At 42.5% G+C, this 25491-nt stretch overlaps 1 protein-coding gene across 1 annotated transcript; it reads right to left on the minus strand.

The window, feature by feature from the left end:
* Positions 1 to 1133: 1133 nt before the first annotated feature.
* On the minus strand, positions 1134 to 23686 carry epdr1 (ependymin related 1). Its single transcript, XM_033019165.1, has 3 exons — positions 23316 to 23686; positions 11982 to 12190; positions 1134 to 2294 (listed from the first exon to the last, which is right to left on the minus strand). The coding sequence occupies exons 1-3, from the start codon at positions 23603 to 23605 to the stop codon at positions 2104 to 2106; spliced, it is 690 nt and encodes a 229-aa protein (XP_032875056.1). The 5' UTR covers positions 23606 to 23686; the 3' UTR covers positions 1134 to 2103.
* Positions 23687 to 25491: the final 1805 nt, after the last annotated feature.

Genomic DNA, 25491 nt, shown 5'->3' on the forward strand with positions numbered 1-25491 from the left:
GATGCGTCTTAGGACCTTTTCTGAATTATAAAGCACGAGCTGGGTTTATGTTATAAAGCTCTGGCTATTGTGCTCTTTTGACAATCTTATTATTTCTTAGTTTTGTTCATGATTCTCCCATAAAAATCGACCTAAGCATTATCAGCATGTGCATACTTGGTCTGATAATATTGTTTTATTTCTTCCAATACAATATAAACATGGCACTCGTCTTTTTCAATGATCTCCATTTCTTCTAGCACTACATTTCTTTTCTTTTTCCTCTCTGCTGTTATTTATCTCTTTCAATTTACACCTCCTCCAGCTAGATTACCTCCCTCTGCTGACACCACCACATGTGTTATACACTCTCTTGGTCTCAACCTTATCACAGCTGAATATCCCATTCTGTTCTCTTAAATTTACACAGTTTCCTACATATCCAATGATAGGTCAACGAAACGAACTGTTAATCATTTTTCTCACAATAAAGGTGCTGTCTGTTCCCTTGAGTATTTCCCATTGTGCTATTATTTCACATATTCCTATAGAGTTCAACAATTCAACTCAATTGTTAAACACATGTAATATAACCATGTGCATTGTTGAATAAAGATAGTTTCTGTTCACAGCAGCCTTAATCCAAGGAGAGTTTAATGTAATATTAGCACGTTACTTCTCACAAGTAAACACCATGGAACTGGCACAAGTATTTTTTTATTAAAAAATAATTTAATGGATTAAGAAATGTGCACATTTCGAGAACCTCCTTTATCTATTCATGCCAAGATGGTAATGATAACTCTCTGTTGAGATCAAATATGCTTAATACTATTATTTAAATTACTTAATTATAATGAGTTTAGTTTGGATACAACGCGGAAACAAGCCCTTCGGCCTACCGAGTCTGCACCAACCAGCGATCCCCACACACGAACACAATCCGACACACACTAGGGACAATTTACAATGATACCAAGCCAATTAACCTACAAACCTGTACGTCTTTGCAAAGTGGGAGGAAACAGGGTCTCTGGAAGCAACTCTACTGCTGCGCCGACGTACCACTCTTAGATGGCTATTTATACCCATAGATGGGTATTTAACTATATCCTAAATATAAGAAAATATAAATACACAGAAAGAAACCAATATGGTGTTCAGAGAAGATTTTATTTAAAGGTAATTACATTACATTGAATTGCAGCACCTCATAATAAACATGGGGGGAAATTCTCAGTGCATGCATAAAACTCAGAAATTACTGAATAAAATGTATCCAGTTAAAATGTACAGTTAGAATCACTATGAAGTTCATTTCAGCTCTGCTTCAAAGCAACAGCTACTTTAAAGTAATACATCCATCACTGTTTTAGATGGTGGGGGCCTGAACAGTATTTGTGAAATAAAGCAGATAACAGAATAACACAATAGCCCCAGGAAATACAAAAATGAACTCCCTGTCAGAATTCTCAAGTTTAAACTCTTCCCTAATTAATGATCATTAACAGCACCCAAATTACAAATGTAAGATTGGAAGAAATGTTGCATATTCTTTTGCAAGCCAGTAAAAGACCACAGAAGAAACTTTAACTCTTTGATCCTCAGTCAGACATGGATATTGTTGATCGAATGCTGTGCCACATTTACTTATTTTGAACACAAGTACGACTTTCAAAATAGAGGTTTTTCATACATTAAAACATGGTTTATAATAGATCCCAGTGATTTAATTTATCATTTGAAAGTAATGCAGTTCTCTCTGTTGTCTTTTGCTTTATTTGGGTTATATTATTGTACACACTATTAAACATATGTAAAGAACCAACTACAACAGGATAAAACAATTGTACAATTCTGAAGCAATTCTGTTAATGTATTCCAGGTAATTAATTATTATTTGTCAATGCATGTACACACAGACACAAGCCCAGATCCAAGGCATGATTACACAAACATGCTAAAGATGAAAAATACCCAATTTTCCTTGGAAATAATATGCCAATCAGCAGATTATTTGTGAGGGAAATGAACTAACAGTTCCCTTATACATCATCATTCAAAAAAAAAATCATTAGTGACAGTTAATAAATGATGGCTGTATTTGTAAGCCAATACCTATACTCAGCAGTCATCGCTCATCTCCTCTGGGCTGGCTGCCTGGCAGGTGCTGGGTGGGGTGAAGACAGACGGGTCACTAATCCCTAACTGGAGATCAAAAAAGCGTGTGGAACTTGTTACATTGTAGCTCTTCGCGTACGTTTCTTGCACTGGATAGCAATCCTTTACTGTGTAAATTCCAACCCATGTTTCAACTGCAAAAACAAGCAGAAACACAAAAATATAAAGCAGTATGACATACTTTGAGTATACAGTGCCCTCCATAATGTTTTGGAAAAAGACTCATCATTTAGTTATTTGCCACAACACAACACAATTTGAGATTTATAATAGAAAAAAATCACATGCGGTTAAAGTGCACATTGTCAGATTTTAATAAAGGCCATTTTTATACATTTTGGTTGCACCATGCAGAAATTGCAGCTGTGTTTATACATAGTCTCACCCATTTCAGGGCACCATAACGTTTGGGACACATGGCTTCACGGGTGTTTGTAATTGCTCATGTGTGTTTAATTGCCTCCTTAATGCAGGGAAAAGAGAGAGCTCTCAGCACCTCGTCTTTCCACCACCTTTGGAAACTTTTATTGCTGTTTATCAACACGAGGACCAAAGTTGTGCCAATGAAAGTCAAAGAAGCCATTATAATAGGCCTTTCTCACGGGGCGACTTGACGCAAGAGGTAACCAGAGTTGAACATCGTGGGAACCTCGTACGATAACCGTACGGCATTCGTGGACCACCGTGGACCACCTGCGTTAACGGCAGGTAATCGTGTAACTTGTTGACTCGGGAGAAAATTCAAGCAAGCTTGAATTTCTCTAAGAGTGACTTGTACACTTGTGGTTGAACATTGCAACATTATATGGACGTAGTGGCCAGTGCGATATCCGTAATAACTCTTGTGTTTACCGTGGGAACTCCTGCGAACGGTGAACCCGGAAGCTGAACAGAGGGGACAGAAAGTGAGTAAAAATTGTCTTCTGTGGGATTGAATTTAAAAAATAAAGATTTGCATCCGCATATGGACATCAACTTATTCATGAGTTATGTTAATGAGATTCAAGAAAATAACTATAATCTTTAAAAGGGACTTTACTGAAAGGTCCCGCATTTTTATGGTCCGTGAGAAAATTTTCACATGTACTTCTTTGAGAGATACAGCTCGGAGTCCTCGCCGACTAGCGATCGATGCCTTTCCGAAGCAGGCAAGGCTGCTACCAATCCGAACGCTACCAATCAATGTTCTCCAGAGACCCGTGTAAGGAGTGAACTGCACATGCTGGTTTAAACCGAAGACAGACACAAAAAGCTGGAGTAACCCAGCGAGTCAAGCAGCATCTCTGGAGAAAAATAGGTGATGTTTCGGGACGAGACACATCTTCAGACTCAATTCCGATTAGGATGTCTGAAGAAGGGTTCTGATTCGAATCGCCACCTATTCTTTTTCTCCAGAGATGCTGACCTATTCTTTTTCTTCCCAGATCTGATTTACCTGCTGAGTTACACCAACATTTTGTGTCCTTTTGTGCGTATTAACCAGCATCTGCAGTTCCTTTAGACATTACCTAACTTCAGATTTTAGAGATATAGCGCGGAAACAGGCCCTTCGGCCCACCGAGTCCGCGCCGACCACCTATTCTTCTACACTCCAGGGACAATTTTACAATGTTACCGAAGCCGATTAACTTACAAACCTGTAATCTCTGGAGTGTGAGAGGAAACCGGTGCACTCGGAGAAAACCCACGCGGTCACAGGGAGAACATACAAACTCCATACAGACTGCACCCCTGGTCAGGATCGAACCCCGGTCTCTGGGGCTGTGAGGCAGCAACTCTACCACTGTGCCGCATGTAGTCAGATTTAATAAATTGCTGGTGTTGCTTCCAAAGACAGAGGCATTGATAATATTAGATCAGAATTGCATCTTTCCGCTAATAGAGTCAATTATTAGTCAATTAATAATAGAATCAATTACTGTTGGTGACATTTCACCTACGAATATCAGACTATTTTCGCAGAGGTAAGGGCCAATTAGGCATAGCAAAAGGTATGAACACTTTTAAACATTTTTCCCCGACTATTTTGTCAAATGCAAATACAGGGAGAATGATCAAAGTGCTCACATGGCTCACTCTGTTAGAAGCGTTCTGAGTTTAAATGTTCCGTGTATTCCTTCTTAAAGTATAAATTTTTGTGTGGCCAGGGGTGCGATTGAAAACAGCTGGGAAAGGGCGGAGGGGGCGTCACGAATAACAGCGTTTCCCTGGCCATATAATGGCCCATTCCCCAACCGTAACATTAATCAAGCTCTGTCTAACTCCGCCTTCACACCATCCCCCTGTGACATGGGTTAGTCATCGCTGGGCGGGCTGTGGGCCGAATGGCCTGCCAACGGGAGTCAGAGACTGACACTGAGATCCATTGTGCAGGAAGGAACTGCGGATGCTGGTTTTTACCGAAGATAGACACAAACGCCACCTGTTCATTTTCTCCAGATATGTTGCCTGACCCATTGAGTTACTCCAACATTTTGTGTCTGTGTTCACTATGAACATTGAATTCTTTAATTTTAGGTAACTTACACTCACTCTCTCTCCTCCGCCCACCCCCTCCTGCCCCCCCCCCCTCCCCCATGCAGTAAATGTCGGTTAACCAGTCCAAGGTTTGCAACGATGGTTCCCTCTTGGGATCACACTATCCCTAGCCAACAATTGGCCTATGAGGGAACCAAATATAGACATAAAGTGCTGGAGTGACTCAGTGGGTCAGGCAGCATCTCTGGAGGAAAGGGTTAGGCGACATTTCGGGTCGGGACCCCTCTTCAAAATACCCTGCTGAGGTCATCTGTTGTTGGCCCTGATTTGTCCCGGTCTTTTCTTGCTTCCAGTTCCCCCCTACAATCATCCCGAAGAAGGGTCCCGACCAAAAATGGAATCTATTCCTTTTCTCCAGAGATGCTGCTTGGCCCGCTGAGTTACTCCAGCCTTTTGTGTCTAACTTGCTGATTCAGACAGTTTTTGATTATCAAGGATTCTGCGCTGACTCTTTACTCTGAAACACACGTTGGAAATTTAAACTTGGGCGCAACTAACAGTCTAAGTAATGTGGCATCTTCCTGCAGTAAAGTCACGGCATTAGTACAGGCATGTCTCCAAATGAGCCAATTCAACCAAGGGAGGATATTTAGTGTGTGAAAAAAAAAGTGACATTATTTGTGCCACGTGATGATTTAACAACACTTCACAGTTCACAATGTTCATTCAAGATTTAACGGGAAAGCTCGGGAGACGGACAAGTCACTCGCACAAATAACAGAAATGCCGAGTACCATGGGAACTCTTTATCTACCCCCCGTTATATCGTGTGATATCGTGCTAGACCACAACCACTTCACTCTGGTTACCTCTTGCGTCAAGTCGCCCCGTGAGAAAGGCCTATCAGACTGAGAAACAAGAATAAAACGGTTAGAGACATCAGCCAAACATTAGGCTTACCAAATCAACTGTTTGGAACATCATTAAGAAGAAAGAGAGCACTAGTGACCTTAATCATTGCAAAGGGACTGGCAGGCCAAGGAAGACCTCCATAGCTGACGACAGAAGAATTATCTCTATAATAAGTGGAGTACAGAGGCAAATAAATAAATGATGGGTCTTTGTCCCAAACATTATGGAGGGCACTGTAAATGTACTTTATTTACATATCAAAATTAAAACATGAAACAATAACACTAAATACAATATGATTAATGTATTGGATGATATTTAACAGTGTTCCTATAATAGGGGAATGATGCTCCTAACATATATTTAGGTAAAGATGTCCTGATTAGTTGGTAGAAATAGATTGAAGATGAAGTGTTAAAAGGAAGTGCCAGGAGAATAGGAGAACAAAACATGGGAACACTCAGATGGCACAAGGGAAGATATTGGGTAAGGTACAATACTTAAGACCCAAATTTCTAATAAGGAAAATTATGCAATAGCGAAGATAAAAGAGTGGAAGAAGAAAAAAAAAAGGCAGAAGTAATGGACTTGCATTCAAAATACCAAATTAGATGATATTTTGTTCAGGCTGTAACAAACAAAGAAACACATTTTCAAAAAATAGATCAAATGCTAAAGTGAGGCTTGAAATCAGAAACCTCTGCCTCAGCAGTGAAAGACAATAAACAATAGGTGCAGGAGTAGGCCATTTGAGCCAGCACCACCATTCAATGTGATAATGGCTGATCATCCACAACCAGTACCCCATTCCTGCCTTCTCTCCATATCGCTTAACTCTGCTATCCCTAAGAGCTCTATCTAACTCTCTTGAAAGCATCCAGAGAACCAGCCTCCACCACCCTCTGAGGCAGAGAATTCCACACACTCACAACTCTCCGTGTGAAAAAGTTTTTCTTCATCCCGTGCTAAATGGCTTACCACTTATTCTTAAACTATGGCCCCTGGTTCTGGACTCCCCCAACATTGAGAACATGTTTCCTGCCTCTAGCGTGTCCAAACCCTTAATAATTTTATATGTTTCAATAAGATACCCTCTCATCCTTCTAAATTCCAGAGTATACTCTCAGCATTTGACAGTCCCGCCATCTCGGGAATTAACCTTGTGAACTTACGCTGCACTCCCTCAATAGCAAGAATGTCCTTCCTCAAATTTGGAGACCAAAACTGCACACAATACTCCAGGTGTGGTCTCACTATGGCCTTGTACAACAGCAGGAGGACCTCTTTGCTCCTATACTCAATTCCTCTTGTAATGAAGGCCAACATGCCATTCGCTTTCGTCACTGCTGCTATACCTCCATGCTTATTTTCAGTGACTGGTGAACAAGGACCCCCAGATCCCGTTGTACTCCTCTTCCCAACTTGACACCATTTAGATAATAATCTGCCTTCCTGTTTTTCCCACCAAAGTGGATAACCTCACATTTATCCACATTAAACTGCACCTGCCCAGTCACCCTGCATCCTCATAGAATCCTCACAGTTCACACTGCCGCCCAGCTTTGTGTCAACTGCAAATTTGCTAATGTTACTTTTAATCCCTTCATCCAAATCATTAATATATATTGTAAATAGCTGTTGTCCCAGCATCGAGCCTTGCGGTACCCCACTAGTCACTGCATGCCATTCTGAAAGGGTCCCGTTAATTCCTACACTTTGTTTCCTGTCTGCCAACCAATTTTCTATCCATGTCAGCACCCTACCCCCAAAACCATGTGCTCTAATTTCCCCCACTAATCTCCTATGTGGGACCGTATCAAATGTTTTCTGAAAGTCCAGGTACATCCACTGGCTCTCTTTTGTCCATTATCCTGGTTACATCCTCAAAAAAGCCCTGTCACGCTGGCGGAAGCTGGTTCCCCCCGCTGCTTTTCGCCGTCCTCGCTGGTGGCCCGCAGGCTCACTCGGGATCACGCCCGCCCGCCCACTCCACCCTCTCCCCCCCTTCTCTCTCTTCCCCCCCCTCTCTCTCTCTCGATCGGCCGGCCCTCTGCTGCTTTTGATCGTCCGTTCCGCTCGCAACAGCAGGGTCGCCCGCTCAAAAGACGCCACAAATCGGAAACCCCAGCTCCAAAAGGCAGGAAGCTCCCCTGCCTCTGTGTCCATTTCTGTGCCCCTCTCTGTGTGTCCCTCCGTGTTCCTCTGTGTGTGTGCCTCCATGTCCATCTCTGTGTGCCTCCGTGTCCCTCTCTGTGTGCCTCCGTGTCCCTCTCTGTGTGCCTCCGTGTCCCTCTCTGTGTGCCTCCGTGTCCCTCTCTGTGTGCCTCCGTGTCCCTCTCTGTGTGCCTCCGTGTCCCTCTCTGTGTGCCTCCGTGTCCCTCTCTGTGTGCCTCCGTGTCTTCCTCTCTGTGCCTCCGTCTCCCCCTCATTTGGTAATTTTCGGTGATCACCTATTAGATAATCACAATGCTGGGATCAGCAAATGTTGGGAGGGTGGTTGCCGAACTTAGGTACAAAAGATATAGAAAACAGGTGAGCAAACAGTAATGTTGTTTGAATGCATCAGAAGAATGCAGAATTTGCGAAACATGCGAAAGATTACTTTGCATGTTCTTTTGTGGATATCTGTATAAATCTGGAATTTTGTCCCTGGAGATGATTTCAGCAATGGCAGGAATTTCTGGACATAATCCAAATGCTGGATCATTTCATTCCAAAGAGGAAGAAAATTTCTAAGGGGAGTAAGCTTCTTTAGGTATGTTATGAGAAAAAGATTAGTAAAGACCAATGTGGGTCCCAGAAAGGCAGAAACAGGTGAAATTATTATGGGGAACAAGGAAATGACAGGAGTTGAACAGGTACTTTGGTTCTGTCTTCAGTAAGGAAGACACAAACAATCTATCAGATATACTAGAGGACAGAGGATCTAGGGAGACTGAGGAATTGAAATAAATTTGCATTAGGCGAGAAATAGTATTGGGTAGACTGATGGGACTGAAGGCTGATAAATCCCCAGGGCCTGATGGTCTGCATCCCAGGGTACTCAAGGAGGTGGCTCTAGAAATTGTGGACGCATTGGTGATCATTTTCCAATGTTCTATAGATCCAGAATCAGTTCCTGTGGTTTGGAGGGTAGCTAATGTAATCCCACTTTTCAAGAAAGGAACGAGAGAGAAAACTGGGAATTATAGATCAGTTAGTCTGGCATCGGTGGTGGGGAAGATGGAGTCAATTATTAAAGAAGTAATAACTGCGCATAGCAGTAAAGGATTGGTCTAAGTCAGCATGGATTTATGAAGTGGAAATCCACTTGACAAATTTTCTGGAATTTTTTGAGGATGTGACAAGTAAAATGGATGAAGGAGAGCCAGTGGATGTAGTGTATCTGGACTTTCAGAAAGCCTTTGATAAGGTCTCACACAGGTGATTAGTGGGCAAAATTAGAGTACATGTTATTGGGGGTAGGGTACTGACATGGATAACGAATTGGTTGGTAGTCAGGAACCAAAGAGTAGGAATAAACGGGTCCCTGTCAGAATGGCAGGCAGTGGCGAGTGGAGTGCCGCAAGACTTGGTGCTGGGGACGCAACTATTTACAATATATATTAATGATTTAGATGGAATTAAAAGTAACACTAGCAATTTGCAGATGACACAAAGCTGGGTGGCAGTGTGAACTGCAAAAAAGATGCTCGGAGGTTGCAGGGTGACTTGGACAGGTTGAGTGAGTGGGCAGATGCATGGCAGATGCAGTATCATGTAGATAAATGTGAGGTTATCCACTTTGGCGGCAAGAACAAGGAGGCAGGTTATTATCTCAATGGTGTCAGATTTGGAAAAGGGGAAGTGCAACAAGACCTGGGTGTCCTTGTACACCAGTCACTGAAAGTAAACATATAGGTACAGCAGGCAGTGAAGAAAGCTAATGGCATGTTGGCCTTCGTAACAAGAGGATTTGAGTATAGGAGTAAATAGATCTTTCTGCAGTTGTACAGGGCCCTGGTGGGACCACATCTGGAATATTGTGTGCAGTTTTGGTCTAATTTCAGGAAGGAGACTGTCATATGAGGAAAGATTGGAAAGACTGGGCTTGTATTCACTGGAATTTAGAAGGATGAGAGGATATCCTACAGAAGCATAAAACTATAAAATGACAGGACAAGCTAGATGCATGAAAAATGTTCCCATTGTTGGGGGAGTCCCGAACCAGGGGGCCACAGTCTAAGAATAATGGGGAGGCCATTTAAAACTGAGATGAGATAAAACATTTTCACCCAGAGTTGTGAATTTGTGCAATTCTCTGCCACAGAAGGTAGTGGAGGCCAATTCACTGGATGAATTTAAAAGATTGTTAGATAGAGCTCTTGGGGCTAGCGGAATCAAGGGGTATGGGCACGGGTTCCTGATTGTGGATGATCAGCCATGATCACAATGAATGGCGGTGCTGACTCGAAGGGTCGAATGGCCTACTCCTGCACCTATTTTCTATATCTATGTTTCTTGGCCACATTGGTGCCAGTCTATGGGTGGGATTCTACATTGGGTTTATTTATAGTAACGTTATAATATTCTTAACTCTGTAATTTACGAGGCAAAGAAATGTAGGCTCGATATAAACATCCACTTTTTTTCCACCAGATTTCTAAAAATTCCTGCCCAATCCCCATCCCACATCTAATTTCGAACTGAGATATCCTTTTACTACATTGTCTCTGGCACTCTTTTAAATAATTAGCCAAAACAAAACTGTTACCAAATTCCCTGCAATTGTGAAAAATCTAACCTACTTATGCCATGGGAAAGTTTGAAAACATGGCTGAATGGACTAGAAGTACGCATCTTAACTGTTTCTCTGTTAGCAGACCTCTTGCCAGTACAAATCCAGTCTACTTTGGCAACTATTCAATTTCTAAGTTGTACAGTGCCAAGGCCAGTCATAAAATGCATTAAGTGAGCACTTTTTATGACTGGGTGAAATATTGTTCCAAATAGATCATTTCTAATTTCAACTTTCAATCTAAAATTTTGAATTGTTCTTTAACTCCCAACAATAAATCCTGTAAGAGTTTTGGTACTACAGCTGCACAATTCTAATCCCAATGTTTTCAAAGCAAAAAGTTTGCTTGAACTCATGTACTGGAACAGACCGAATGAAATCAGTTAAATCAGTTTAAGTAGAATACACAAAAATATTATATGTATAATACGAACGTGATCATTTATTTTAAATATTTACAAAAACCCAAACAGAACATTCTTGCAACTAAGTGCAAACATTAAATCAAAATCTACTTTAGACAGACCTTGACATATCTAATGTCTTGTTAACTGCAAAATAAAAAACCATTTGTTTACATGCCGATTTAAATTATCTTCCACAGCATTCTAAATTTCAAGAAATTTCATAGGATCCAAAAGATAGAAAATATATTCTAAATAGAAAATGATTTTCAGGAAAAATGAAAAAACAGAGATTTAGTCTTTCCATTTATATTCTGAATGTTTCAATCCACATGCACACCGTACAACAATTAGACTTTGATCTGTAAATACAGTTTACGAAACAATTTGACGTTTTAGCAAGTTATACAAATGATAATTAACCTTTGAGATTATACAAGTTTTTAGACCAGAAATGATTAGCGATTGGGTTAAAAGATCTGCATTTATATTTAACAATTAACCTAACTTGGCAAATGTGCCGTCATTACTCTAACCTGCACCTACATAGACTATAAGTAATTGTTTTGTTCAGGAGAGTGTGTTATGCTTTGAGTATATTCCCACGTACCATTGTTAGCTTGTCAATCCTTCTATATCATTTGCAATAGGTTGCTGTATGACACTATGAATCAGATCAAAGCCTTATTCAAAGCATCCAATTCACAGATAACTCATTAATTATTGTTTAATGCACACCAAATAATGATCTAAATTTAATTACTTCTATGCACAATATGGTGTAATGGCTTGAATATATGTAATGTAAAGATTTTATTTTGAATGATTAAGTTGGAAGGCTAAATGAGATACAATTACGTCCATCACAGCCCATTTAGCTTTTTTATACAAATTAAGAGATTAATGTCTATCCTCATAGAAAAAAAGTTTTAGATTTTAACTGTTTACATATAATGATGCATTTAATAAAATTTGTTTTGACATGATTACTCTTGGATGATACTTTAATTCAATAAGGATTTCCATGGTGTTGATATTATTACAATATTTTAATTGTTATAAGACTGATAACACAGGGATTGCATCAGGCAATAACAGTCAAATTACCTGTATCTACGGGAAGATTAAAAAATGTGCATGAAGGTTCACTGAAAGATCCCAATCTTAAGATTTTTTAATGTTTATTTAGTTCCTCAATAAGATTTAGATGTCACCATTTATTGCATCTCAGCAAATAGCATACTACTTACATTTACGAGCAGGTTTTCTATCTGACCATTCTTGAACCACGATCTGGTCTCCTGGCCCACCAATGCTGTAATGATCTTCATAGGTGGAGTTATTAGGAATATCATATGGGTCCCATGGCTGAATAAGAGGCAGTTTGGAGCATTGCTTTGTCACTTGCTCAATCTTGAAAAGGACTGGGTTTTTATACAAATATATGTATTCATAAAATCTAGAAGGAAAAAAAAAGGTTTGAGTATATCAAAAAACCTGCTCAACCAAGTAAGCCAATTTGTATTTATAAAAGCAAATAACATTTGAAAATGTTGGAAAGCTGAAATGAAAACAAAAAATGATGAAGATGTTTAGCAGATCAGTCAGCATCTACAATGAGCAAAATAGAGTTAACATTTTACCCAATTAACTTTTGGTCAACCTGAAAAGCACATTCTATTTCTTTTTCCACAGATGCTTTCTGACATGCTGAACATATTTAGTATTTTATATTTTATTGCAGTTACAAAACTCCATTTAATACCCATTGGTTTTATTTTGATGACGCACCTCAACTCTTCAATGTTGTCAACTGTTGCAGTTCCTGCATATGTTTCTGAAAAGATAGCCACAACCTATCCATCATTGTACTTTTTCCAAGTAGCTCCTCAATCCAACATAGGCAATTTATTTCTCATGGGTCCATAATTTCCTTTGTTAAGATTTAGAAGCTTAGTTTCAATTTACGTACTCTACCTTTCATCTTGATGAATAATGTTCTGGTCACTATTTTCTTATGGACCTTGTCATACAAGATTAACCAACCCGTTTTAATTGAACAACGTCTGATCTCAAATAACCTAGTCTCCAGATGGCTGCTCAAAATACTGGAACCTGAAGTTATGCCACACACCCTGTAGGATTTTTTGAGTATTATCACTGATTTTGTTTGTCCAGTGAGTTTTGTTACAGTTACCAATGATTGCTGTAGTACCCAGGCTGCAATCAACTTTCATTGTCTGTTTGTGTCTCCTATATTATCATGCCTATTTGAAGGTCTATGGACTACTCCAATTGTTTTGATACTCCACCCCTTTTGTTTCATGCAGGTTCATTCACATATTAATTTCAGAATTAATACATTGAATTCATCCTTTCTAGCAATGCCATATTAGGTACCTTCTGCACCTTTAATAATATAAACATTTAACAAGTCAGGCTTCATCAATGGAAAGAGAACCAGACTTAATATGTCAAATCAAAGACTCTTCATCAGAACTGGATTTCTGATCTGAAACATTAAAATTTTCTTTGCTCCCTAACCTGTTGAGTAGTTCCAGCAAATGTTTTCTTCTCAGATTTTGAAATAAGGCATTTGTTTTTACCTTTTTCTTTCCAGCTACTTGTTCTACATATCCTTCGATATTTGGTTCCAAACTCTTATCGTCTGGCAACCATATTACACTGTTAATTTGGGCGCCTTGTTATGAATGTCTAATGCATTTAGATACTGGATCGACAAATTTACCATTTAAACTTTTTTAGATAATCTGCGTGTATAACACACAAAACAAATATTTGCATTGTATCTCAGTACGTGGAATAATAAATCAATATTTTTTCTACTTTCTACCATGATATCTTTACATGTCAGCATGTAATCTCATCAGAACCTGCATGGACCAGCTAAGAGAAGTATTCGCGGACATCGTAATCTCTCTCCCTATGTCAATCTGCTTTACGACTACTATCATCCCGTTGCCAGAAAAATACAAGGTGGTGCCTTAATGACAATCGTCCAGTGGCTCTGACATCCACCATCATGAAGTGTTTCAAGTCACACATCAACTCCAGCCTCCCAGACAACCTAAATCCACTGCCTACCATCACAAACAGGACACAGCAGACGACATCCCTAGAACATCTGGATAACACGGACACCTGCGTCTGAATCCTATTTATTGACTATAACTCCACCTTTAACGTTATAATCCCTACCAACCTCATCTCCAAGCTACCTCTCTGCAACTGGATCCTTGACTTCCTGACCAAATAAGCAAGGATAGGCGATAAAACATCCCACACAATAATTTCCAACATGCGGTACCCACAAAGCTGTAGCCTCAGCCCCATACTATATCCCCTATACACTTGTGATTGTGCAGCCGCATTCTGCTCTAACTACATTTACAAGTTTGCATTTTATGCCACTGTAGTGGGCTGGATATCGAATAATGACAAGAGATAGTATAGGAATGAGATGGAGAGTTTAGTAACATGGTGCTAACCTCCACATGAATGGGAGCAAAACGAAGGAGCTGGTCATTGGCTTCAAGGTAGAGTACACTGTCCATTGATGCTGAAATGGAGCTAGTTGAGTATTTCAAGTCTCCAAGTTTAAATAACACCATTAATTTGATCTGGCCCAATCGCATTGACGGTATGGCAAACCAGCTTCCACCCCAAGGACTACATGTACACTTCATGCTGCCTTGGGAAACTAGGCAACATAATCAAGGACCACCCTGGTCTGAAGAAGTGTCTCGACCCAAAACGTCACCCATTCCTTCTCTCTAGAGATGTTGCCTGTCCCACTGAGTTACTCCAGCATTTTGTGTCTACCTTTGAAGACCCTGGCCATTCTCACTTCTTCCCTCTCAAGTCGAGCAGAAGATACAAAAGATTAAAAGCAAGTACCATCATGCATATTCAAGAATATCTTCTTCCACGTTGTTATCAGATGTACCCAATATATGCTAAAAAAATGTGTTGAGGAAACACAGTGGGCCGGGCAGCATCTGTAGAGGGAATGGACAGACGATGTTTTGAGTCAAGACACTTCTTCAGACCGATGGAGTGAGAGGGGTGGGTGGGAGTTGGTGCTGGAAAAGAGTGGTGGGCACGGGGCAAAGCCTGGACGAGGGACGTTTTTTGACACGTGTGGAGTAAGTGACAAAGGTTGAGGTGAAAATAAAATGTGGCTGGGTTGGGTGCAAAAGGCCTGAGCTATAGGTTGGGTGCAAAAGGCCTGAGCTATAGAATAGGATTTTATTCTAGGATTGCCGGAGGCTGATGGGTGATCTTAGAGGTGTATAAAAGCATGAAGGGAATAGATAGGGTGAATGCAGAATATTTTACCTAAAGTAGGTATCAAAAACTAGAGGATATAGGTTTAAGGTGAGAGGGTTAAGATTTAATAGGAACCCGAGAAGACTTTTTCACTCAGCAGATGTATGGAATGAGCTGCCAGGGGAGGGAGGCAGGTATGATATTTGCATTCAAAATACAATGGATAGGTACATGGATAGGAAAGGTTTAGAGGAGTATAAGCCAAACGCCAGCTCATGGGACTAGTTTAGATGAGGTATCCATGGGGCTGTTTAGATGGTATATGCGAAGGGGCTGTTTCCATATATCTTTCTAAATATTCCTCCATTAAGACCCATTGGGTTAAAACCCCATTTACTTCCTCTGTTATTTAATTAACTAGAAATCGGGTCCCGGTTCAGGTGCAGTCCATCCCAATGAAACAACTCTCTCTCCCCGATACTGACGCCAATGTTAATATTGACCAAATTAAAGATACCATAAAATGGAGGATCCCTGTATTTGTCAGAATTGCTTAACCTCTGTCAGTGGAAATTTACAGGCTGTGGATGGTGCCTGCCAGTCTAAGCCCAGATCGATATGCAGGATGATAAGAGATCCAGGTGTTCTCCTCATTTCCCCTTAATTGATAATATGTATTAAAACTCTGTAAATAAACTTAAATGCATTGATATGATTGGTTTGCTGTAAAGGAATTGTATATAGTGTAAATAATGTTGCAAGACAGTTACCCTGCTGCTTGTTGATTGGCCAAAGTGTTAAGCCCTGGCAGGTTTGTTTGAGTTCCAGGATAAATGTCACATTATTCAGTTACGTTAGCTTCCTTCCAGAAGCTTCTCCTAGAAACAATGCAAGGGAGACTCTGTTATTGGCTTGGGGAACTGTCAATAATGTATTGATGTAATTAATATGTATGATTGGACTGTAAAGAGACCACCCCTATGTAGTTCGGCCCCTCAAGGTTCGCAGACCTATAAAAGGTGGCTCCATCTTAGATCGAGGTCGATCTTCTGGAGGAACGCTTGGGACTGCGTGACCTTTTGGAGGGTTTCTGCTTGCATGAGGCTGAAGGGCTTGGCCAGGCAGAGACTAGGATCGAACCTGCGGTGGTTTAGGTATCGTATAGGGGAATTTGCTGTTCAATCTAAAAATAAAGTTTAGTTGTTCCAGTGCATGACTCAGTGTTTTTTTGACTGAACTAGACTGGGGGGTATGCTTGAGAAGAGCATATTTACACCAATGATACATGAAATTAAACTAATTTCCCTTATACCAATTTTTCCAGCTATCCATTCATCACCCGGTCATCAGAACTTCTTTCTTACCCCTTACGCATTGATTTAGCATCTATGTAAACCACAATAATTTTCCCTCACCATCTTCCAGTCCCGCCTCAAGACCCATCTCTTCACCTCTGCCTATCCTTAGCCCCACGTCCCCGTCCCTTTTCATCTGTGCATTAATTGCCTCATACTGTGTTTTGTATTGAATTCTATCTTTACTTTGTGTACTAGTCATGTCTCTACTATTTATTTCATTCCCCTTACATGTTTTTCCTCTACATGCTCAATTTTTGTAAGGTGTCCTTGAGACTCTTGAAAGGCGCCCATAAAATAAATTTATTATTATTATTAGTAATTGGATTTCTCTCCCTCACATTCCGAGCTCCTCACCAGCACAGATGAAACATTCATCTTGGAACTGCGTAGCAACAGAGCCTTTGGGTATCTTCCTCTTGGCTTGAGGAAAACAGTGTCTATCTCCCTAGCTATACTGTCCCCCCTTACAACCGCATACATTCATTTTAACACCCCCAATTTGAACACCCACCCATACCAGGAAACCATAATTAATTAGCTCATCTCCCTTCAAACATCCATGGGAGCTACAAAACCTTCGAAACTATTGGGCAGGACCCAGGTTCCTGTAATACAATATCTTGGATCCCTGCATCAACTGAAGTTACATCCTTCAGTCCCTGTTTGCATGTCAATTTCAAAGTTTTTAATTTAAGGGGTATGACTGGCTCCTGGAATAAATATATTGAAAGGACCTTTCACAGGACATTTTTATAGAAATCAGCTATTCTACCCAATAATAGATAATATGAATCATTAAGCATTAAAAATTATTGAATACATCTCTACAATCATACCAATAACAACCAATCTATGATGAATATAACAGAAAAGCAGAGTTTTTGTTAAATGATGGAAAGATTAGTTGGTGCTGAAGTTCAAAGGGACTTGCATGTGCTTGGACACAAGACATTAAATGCCAATGTGCAGCCACGGCAGGCTACTGGGTAAGTAAATCATGTGCGAGTCTTTACATCAATAAGATATGATTACTGGTGTAAGGAAGTTTTACCTCAATTATATAGGGTTTTTCTTTAATCAAGACAGCACCGTCACTCCTTAAACATCAACGATGCACTTGTTAATAAGGGAGTGCAAAAAAGATTCACTAGGCTATTTCTTATAATTGGAGTATGCTTGCCATATGAACAGGTATTAAACAGATTGGGATTATAGTCCCAGAGGTTAGAGGAATGAGAGATCATTTTAAGAGGTACAACATTGTTAAAGGACTGGTCAGGCTAAATACAGGCAGTTTTTTTGAAGAGGGTTGATGAGGGCTGAGCAATGGATATGATCTACATGGATTTTAACAAGATCTGACAAAATTCCTACATGTAGGATAGTCTGGTAAAATAAATCACATGGAATCCAAGGTGAGTTTACCAATTTGATTCAAATTTGGCTTGAAGGAAGAAGTCAAAGGATAGTTGTAGAGGGTTGTTATTGTGATTGGAAGCTGTGACCAGTGGTGTGCCAGTGGGGTTGGCGCTGAGTCCCCTGTTGTTTGTTATCTATATTATCAATTTGGATGACAATGTAGTAAATCTTCAGACGACACCAAAACTGGTGGTATAGTGGAGTATATGTAAGTTTACAACAAGATCTAGATCCATTGGAAAGGTGTGGCCAAGGGATGGCGAATAGAATTTAACTCTGACAAGTCAAATCAGGGCAGGAATCACACAGTAAATGGTTGAACCCTGGAGAGTGCAGTGGAACAGAGATCAATGGTGCATGGTTCCCTGAAAGTGTTTGGTCAGATGGATAGGATGGTGACTAAGGCATTTGTCATGTTTGCCTTCATTGAGAAAGGTATTGAGTACAAAAGTTGTGTCATCATGATACAGCTGTACAAGTTAACCACATATATACAGTAGACGTAGACAGGTTGGTTAGTAAGTTTGTAGATGACACCAAGATTGCTGAGGTCACACACTCTGAGGAAAGCTGACAAGCCGTGGTGTCTCTGAATGTTCCAAGCCCAAATTTGTGCAAATAAAGGCTTTTCGGCTACTTGAAGGTATATGGTGGGATATAGATCAGCTACAGAAATGGATGGAGAAATGGCAGATGGAGGTTAATTTGATAAAATGTGGTGTTGCACTTTGGGACTTTCAATGCAATGGCAAAATATTTGATCTGTTAAGATGGCGCCGGTGTGTGTGGCTGCTCGTCTGTCGCTCTGTCTGTGTTTGGTGTTTTTTTGGCACTTTACAAGTAAAGTCTCTGCTGGTGTACGACCGTCAATCTCTCCAAGATCTACGACATAATGTCGGTGCGTTTGAATATAATACCCTGCCACCGTTCTTATCCGGAACCTCGACTCACCTGGACTGGGCCTTGCCTCGAAGGAAGCGTCGCCGTTGCCGTGGAAAGCGCGGCGGTCGACTGGTGAGTTTTAGACTGGGTACGCCCGGGCTCCCTTGTCAGCGACTTCTTCGTGGGCCTCGCCTTCGGGGTCTCCAGCCCAGTGCTTTTCAGCTGCCACCGGACCATCTCCTCCCAGAGGGTACAGAGCGCTGCCTGCCTGCTGCGGCCTGGAGAGCTGCCCGGACACGCCGCCTCGGAGGGGAGGTGGGCAGCCTCAAGGTGAGCCCGCTCTTCCGGGGTCTCCAGCCTGGTGCTTCTCAGCTGCCACCGGACCAACTCCTCCCGGAAGGTGTAGAGGGCTGCCCGCCTGCTACGGCCCGGACAAGCCGCCTCGGAGGGGACGGGGGCGGTCGCCGGGTGTGCCGGCTGCTTCAGGTTGCTCCTTTCTCCCCCCCTCCCCCCCTACCTGCTTACGATCGGAGGCTGCAGCGGGACCGGCTGCAGCGGGACCGGCTCCGCTCCCCCTGCTCTCCTCGGTCCCGCCATCGCGGGGTGAATATCCGGAACCTGCGGACACTGCCCAGGGCTCCCCGATCTGCAGACCTAAAGAGTCCATCCCCTTCCCGGGTTGGCCTGGTGAACGCCAGATCGCTGGCAAACAAGACTTTTATTTTGAGGGACTTCTTCTGCTCCCGGGCCCTGGACTTCCTCTGTGTGACAGAGACTTGGATCGGGCCTGGTGAGTGCAGCGCTTTTACTGAACTTTTGCCGGCGGGCTGCTCTTATTTTAACTCGCCACGGATGTCGGGCCGTGGAGGTGGAATTGCAGTCATTTATAAAAGCACTTTTAAATGCAAACAGTGCACTGCATTATCAACGTTCTCCAGCTTTGAGGCAACTTTATTTGAGGTGGGTCGCTCCGACACGGTGCTTTGTGCTGTCATCTACCGACCCCCCAAATACCACAAGGACTTTGTGTCTGACTTTTCTGAGTTTCTGGCTGGGATTATGCCCAACTATGACCGTGTCCTTATGGTTGGGGATTTTAACATACACGTGTGCTGTCCTGATAAGCCGTTGGCGAAGGACTTTTTAAGTCTTATTGATTCTTTTAATTTTGTGCAGTGTGTGTCTGGTCCCACACACGAACATGGACATACATTGGACCTTGTTCTCTCCTATGGCTTGCCTGTATTAAACTTGGAGGTCTGTGATAGTTTGTTTTCTGATCACATGCCTGTACTGTTTGATGTTGGTTTTTCCAGTGCTGCAGTTAGACCTGTATCGTCTGCTCGGCGCTGTCGGTCCTTTAACCCTTCTGCTGCTGGCCAATTCTCTGCTGCATTCGATCAGCTCTGTGCCCCCTCTGCGTCCACTCCCCTTGGTGCGGAGGAGATTAGTTCTTGGTTCCACTCCTCCTGCACAACTATACTGGACTCTGTGGCTCCTTTAAAAACTTTGCAGCCCAGAGCTAAACCCGAGCCCTGGTTTAGTGACGCAACTCGTACAGCTCGACGGGATTGTCGCAGAGCTGAACGAAAATGGAAGAAGGACAGGCTGCAGGTTTCATCGCAAATCCTAAAGGACAGCTGGCGAAATTATCAAAATACTGTTAAAGAGGCCAAAAGATATTACCTGTCTAATATAATAGTGGCTAAGCGTCACGACCCACGCGTATTATTCAAAACTATTGATTCTGTTTTAAATGCCCCACAGCCGGTTTGCTTTGAAGCATCGTCCGAATTGTGCAATGACTTCCTGCACTTCTTTATCAAAAAGGTCGTTTCTATAAGGGCTCTCATCTCAGCTCCTGCCTCTGACCCCTCTGTTCCGGCCCCATGCCTGGTGGCATTTGAAAAGTTTGTGCCTCTGACATTGTCGGGTCTAGAGGATGTGGTTAGGCATATTAAGCCGTCGGGTTCCCCCTGTGATGCTGTCCCTCCTCTTCTTTTTAAAGGTTTTCCCGAGTATAGGGCAGTCGGTTCTCGCCATTATAAACAGTAGCTTGTGTTCTGGGGTTGTCCCCATAAATTTTAAACATGCTGTAGTGCAACCACTACTTAAAAAACCAGGCCTGGATCAAACTGATCTGTCCAATTTTAGGCCGATCTCCAAGTTGCCTTTTATCTCCAAGATCATGGAGAAGGTAGTTTATGCGCAGCTGAAACTCTTCCTGGATGAGCACAATATTCGGGAGGTTTTCCAGTCTGGATTCAAGGCTATGCATAGCACTGAGTCGGCTCTGCTAAGGGTCTTCAACGACATCCTCCTGGCAAACGACTCAGGTAATTATGTGGTTCTTGTCTTGCTGGACCTATCTGCCGCCTTCGATACAGTGGACCATGGAATTTTAATTTCCAGACTACAGCACCAAGTGGGCATTTGTGGCAGTGCCCTGGGATGGTTCAGGTCCTATCTGGCAGACAGAACCATGCGGGTAAGCCTTGCTGGCTTTGAATCCTCCTCCACTCCCTTGGTATATGGGGTTCCACAGGGCTCAATTTTAGGGCCCCTGCTCTTCTCCTTATACCTACTTCCTCTGGGCTCAATTTTAAGAAGGCATGGCATCTCCTTTCACTTTTATGCGGATGATAGCCAGTTATATATGCCACTCAGGAAAGAGGAAGACTATTCTTTAAAATCACTTCTGTCTTGTCTTGAGGACATTAAGTCCTGGATGGCCTTAAACTTTCTGGGACTTAATGAAGAGAAGACAGAGGTGATTTTGTTTGGCCCCAATGGCTGCCGTGAACCTCCCTTTGTTGACTTGGGTCCACTGGCATTGTCTGTAAAGCCAACCGTCTTGAACCTGGGTTTTAGGATGGACGGTGATTTTAAACTAGACAAACAAATAGGCGCGGTGGTTAAGTCCAGCTTCTTTCACCTAAGGAAGCTGGCAAAGGTGAAGCCCATTCTCGAGCGGGAGCATTTTGAAACAGTAATCCATGCCTTTATTACATCTAGGCTGGATTACTGTAACGCACTCTACTCTGGAGTCGCACGAGCTTCATTGGCTCGTCTCCAGCTTGTTCAAAATGCTGCCGCTCGCCTTTTGACTGGAACTCGAAAGAGGGAGCACATTACGCCAATTTTGGCCTCCCTACACTGGCTCCCAGTGCACTTTCGAGTTCATTTCAAAATTCTTTTATTTGTTTTTAAATCGTTGAATGGGCTCGCCCCGCCTTACCTCTCTGAGCTGCTCCACCTATATGCTCCTGCCCGGTGCCTCAGGTCAGCTGATCAGCTGCTCCTTGAGGTACCAAGGTCTAAGCGGAAGCTCAGAGGGGATAGAGCCTTTTCTGTTGCTGCTCCGGCACTCTGGAACACCTTGCCGTTGCACATCAGACAGGCCCCCTCACTGTCCATCTTCAAATCCTCCCTAAAAACATATTTTTATTCTTTGGCTTTCGACACTGGCTGAGGCATTGCTCCTGTTTTTAGTGCTTTTAATGTCTTTTAATTTTTAGTGTGTTTTTTATAGTCCTTCGTTTTACGGTTTTTAATGGTTTTTAATTGTTTGTAATAGCTTTTTGTTCATGATTTCTCATGTACAGCACTTTGTGGCAACTGTAGTTGTTTAAAGTGCTTTATAAATAAAGTTATTATTATTATTATTATTATTAGTGGCATAATACTTTGCAGAATACAGAGGGATCTTTGGGTCCAAGTCCATACCTCCTTGAAATAAAATGTAGATAGAATGGTAAAGAAGACATATGGTATGTGTGCTTTCTTAGATCAGGGCACTGAGTACAAGATTCAGGAAATCATAGTGCAGCTTTATAGGACTTTCGCTATTGAGTATTGCGTGCACTTCTAGTCGTCCCATTCACAGGAAGGATGTGGAGGCTTTGGACAGGGTACAGATGTGGTTTACTGAAATTATGATTAGGGGGTATTAGCTACAGGGAGAGGTTGGTCAGACTTGGATTGTTTTCTTTGGAACATTGGAGGTTGCGAGGAGACCTGATAGATGTATATAATATAACAGTGGGTTTAAGAAACTTCAACAGCCGTATGAATATCCAGGCAATGGAGGATATGATTATGTGTTGCACTATATCTGTTTATTTGCACTATATCTGTTTATTTATTGTGTATATATGGTCTATGGACACACTGAACTTTTATCTTCCATTTTGTATTATTCTTACATATTCTGTTGTGCTGCAGCAAGTAAGAATTTCATTGTCCTATCTGGAGATGATCTCGGTATCAGGTTCAGCACAGACATTGTGAGCCGAAGGGTCTTTTCTTGTGCAGTACTGTTCTATGTATGGAAACAACCGGCAGCATTATCAAGTTTCAGGACCCTTGCGTATAAAATCGGGTGTAGATCCCGTTTGATAATCATTTTAAAAGTCCCATCAATGCACTTTCGTTGGTAGTCGCCCGCAGTGGCACGAAGAAACGTCCTCTCACTCATCAAGGGTGAAAATAATGTTATTGCTCCCAGCGTCTATCCGCGTCAGGATAAACAGGGGCATAAAGATCATATGCCTAATTTTAGTGACCCGGGGCCCAGCTATACAAACAAAGACCCGTGAACGGCTGCAAGGCCGCGCCGCGCAGGTTTGCACCTACTTCTTGCAGGGAATGTGACCTTTCTTCTCATCCAGGATTCGCACACGCTGGTTCTGTCCATCGTATGAGATGAGGACCCGGCTGTTCTTGCCCGTGGTGTGGTCGTACACGACAGCCCTGCCTTCCCATTGCTGCGGGGCCTGGCACGGCTGAGGCTGGACAGATGCTTCCAAGCCGGAACCCCGAGCAGGTCGGGCAACGCATGAGCCGGGTACCCACCAGCAACACAGAAGCACCAGCAGCCATGCCGAGCCTGCGCGCGCCAGCAGCCGGCCGTTACCCATGGCCATTTCAAATGATTGCACGTGACGCTCGCGGGCGGGCGCAAAGATCTTATAGCGGGCTCTTTGGGCGGTGACGCTCGCGGGCGGGCGGTTCGCTTTGCTCTCGAGTTCCACCGCCTCCGCGGGTCTATGAACTATCCTCGTATTCTCACCGCTAGCTAGCTCAGTAAATAATGATTTATCAGGGAAATCAGAAACGACATATACCCTTTAAACGCCTGAGGTTAAAGGAGGTGACGACTAGACCGCTTTCAAACGGTGAAAAGGAAAAGAATAAGGTTCTGAGATGGGAAGGGTAACCTCTGCAGAGCATGAGTTTAGCATTGGGAGGTGAAGCTTCAGCATCCCCTGAGCCGGCAGCACTAGTTTCCAGGCAGTGCGTCGGCGAGGATTGCATCGGAGAGAGTTTGATTGATTTAATCGAAACTTTACAGAAGCCAATTAACTTATAACCTTCGCACGTTTTAGGAATCTGATGAGAAACCGCAGCACCCTGGAGAAACCCATGCGGCTACACTACAGGGACAACGCGCAAATTTCATATAGACAACATTCGAGGTCAGGATTGAACCTGAGGAGATTCAGTACAGGTTGCTTGGTATACAGCGTCTCAGTTGTGAGGCGGACCAGATAAAATTGTGTGCTGTCCTGGAAGTGTAGAAACTTTGGGTTAACCAGATTGAGGCATGCAAGATTATGAAGTGCATCGACAGAGTTCCAGTAGATAATGAGAAATGTTCTCTTTGATGACCTGTCTGTAGCCAGAAGGCAGAGATTCAGAGTAAGGGGTTGGAAATTTGAGGAAGAACTCTTCACCCAAACAAGTGATTGGAACCAGACTGAAGGTTCGGTAATTCAGAGTGTCTCCGAGGATCCTCCAGTGCTTCTACTCAGCGGCTGTGGAAAGCATCTTGTCCGGAAATATCACCATCTGGTTTGGGAATTGCTCTGTCCAGGACAAGAAGGCTCTGCAGAGAGTAGTGCGTTCGGCCGAACGCACTATGGGAACTTCACTCGCCCCCCTGCAGGAACTATACATCAGGAGGTGCAACTCCAGAGCCAATAAAATCATGGGAGACCCCTTCCACCCCTGCAACGGACTGTTCCAGCTGCTACGGTCAGGCAAACGCCTCCGTTCCAATGCTGTGAGAACGGAGAGGTTGAGAGGTCATGTTTGACTAATCTTCTTGAATTTTTTGAAGAGGTTACTAGGGAAATTGACGAGGGTAAAGCAGTGGATGTTGTCTATATGGACTTTAGTAAGGCCTTTGACAAGGTTCCTCATGGAAGGTTGGTTAAGAAGGTTCAACTGTTGGGTATAAATGCAGGAGTAGCAAGATGGATTCAACAGTGGCTGAATGGGAGAAGCCAGAGGGTAATGGTGGATGGTTGTTTGTCGGGTTGGAGGCAGGTGACTAGTGGGGTGCCTCAGGGATCGGTGTTGGGTCCTTTGTTGTTTGTCATGTACATCAATGATCTGGATGAAGGTGTGGTAAATTGGATTAGTAAGTATGCAGATGATACCAAGATAGGGGGTGTTGTGGATAATGAAGAGAATTTCCAAAGTCTACAGAGTGATTTAGGCCATTTGGAAGAATGGGCTGAAAGATGGCAGATGGAGTTTAATGCTGATAAATGTGAGGTGCTACACCTTGGCAGGACAAATCAAAATAGGACGTACATGGTAAATGGTTGGGAATTGAAGAATACAGTTGAACAGAGGGATCTGGGAATAACCGTGCATAGTTCCTTGAAGGTGGAATCTCATATAGATAGGGTGGTAAAGAAAGCTTTAGGTATGCTAGCCTTTATAAATCAGAGCATTGAGTATAGAAGCTGGGATGTAATGTTAAAATTGTACAAGGCATTGGTGAGACCAAATCTGGAGTATG

The sequence above is a fragment of the Amblyraja radiata genome, chromosome 4 (genome assembly GCF_010909765.2).
Source record: "Amblyraja radiata isolate CabotCenter1 chromosome 4, sAmbRad1.1.pri, whole genome shotgun sequence".
Lineage (NCBI taxonomy): Eukaryota > Metazoa > Chordata > Chondrichthyes > Rajiformes > Rajidae > Amblyraja > Amblyraja radiata.

Bases quoted from the DNA above. Each gene is read 5' to 3' on its own strand.
- epdr1 (XM_033019165.1), bottom strand. From the start codon at position 23,605: ATGGCCATGGGTAACGGCCGGCTGCTGGCGCGCGCAGGCTCGGCATGG. The intron at 12,191-23,315 runs GTAGGTGCAAAC...TTTTCCTTCTAG, and splicing joins GGTCACATTCCCTGCAAGAA to ATTTTATGAATACATATATT. The intron at 2,295-11,981 runs GTAAGTAGTATG...TTGTTTTTGCAG, and splicing joins TAGAAAACCTGCTCGTAAAT to TTGAAACATGGGTTGGAATT.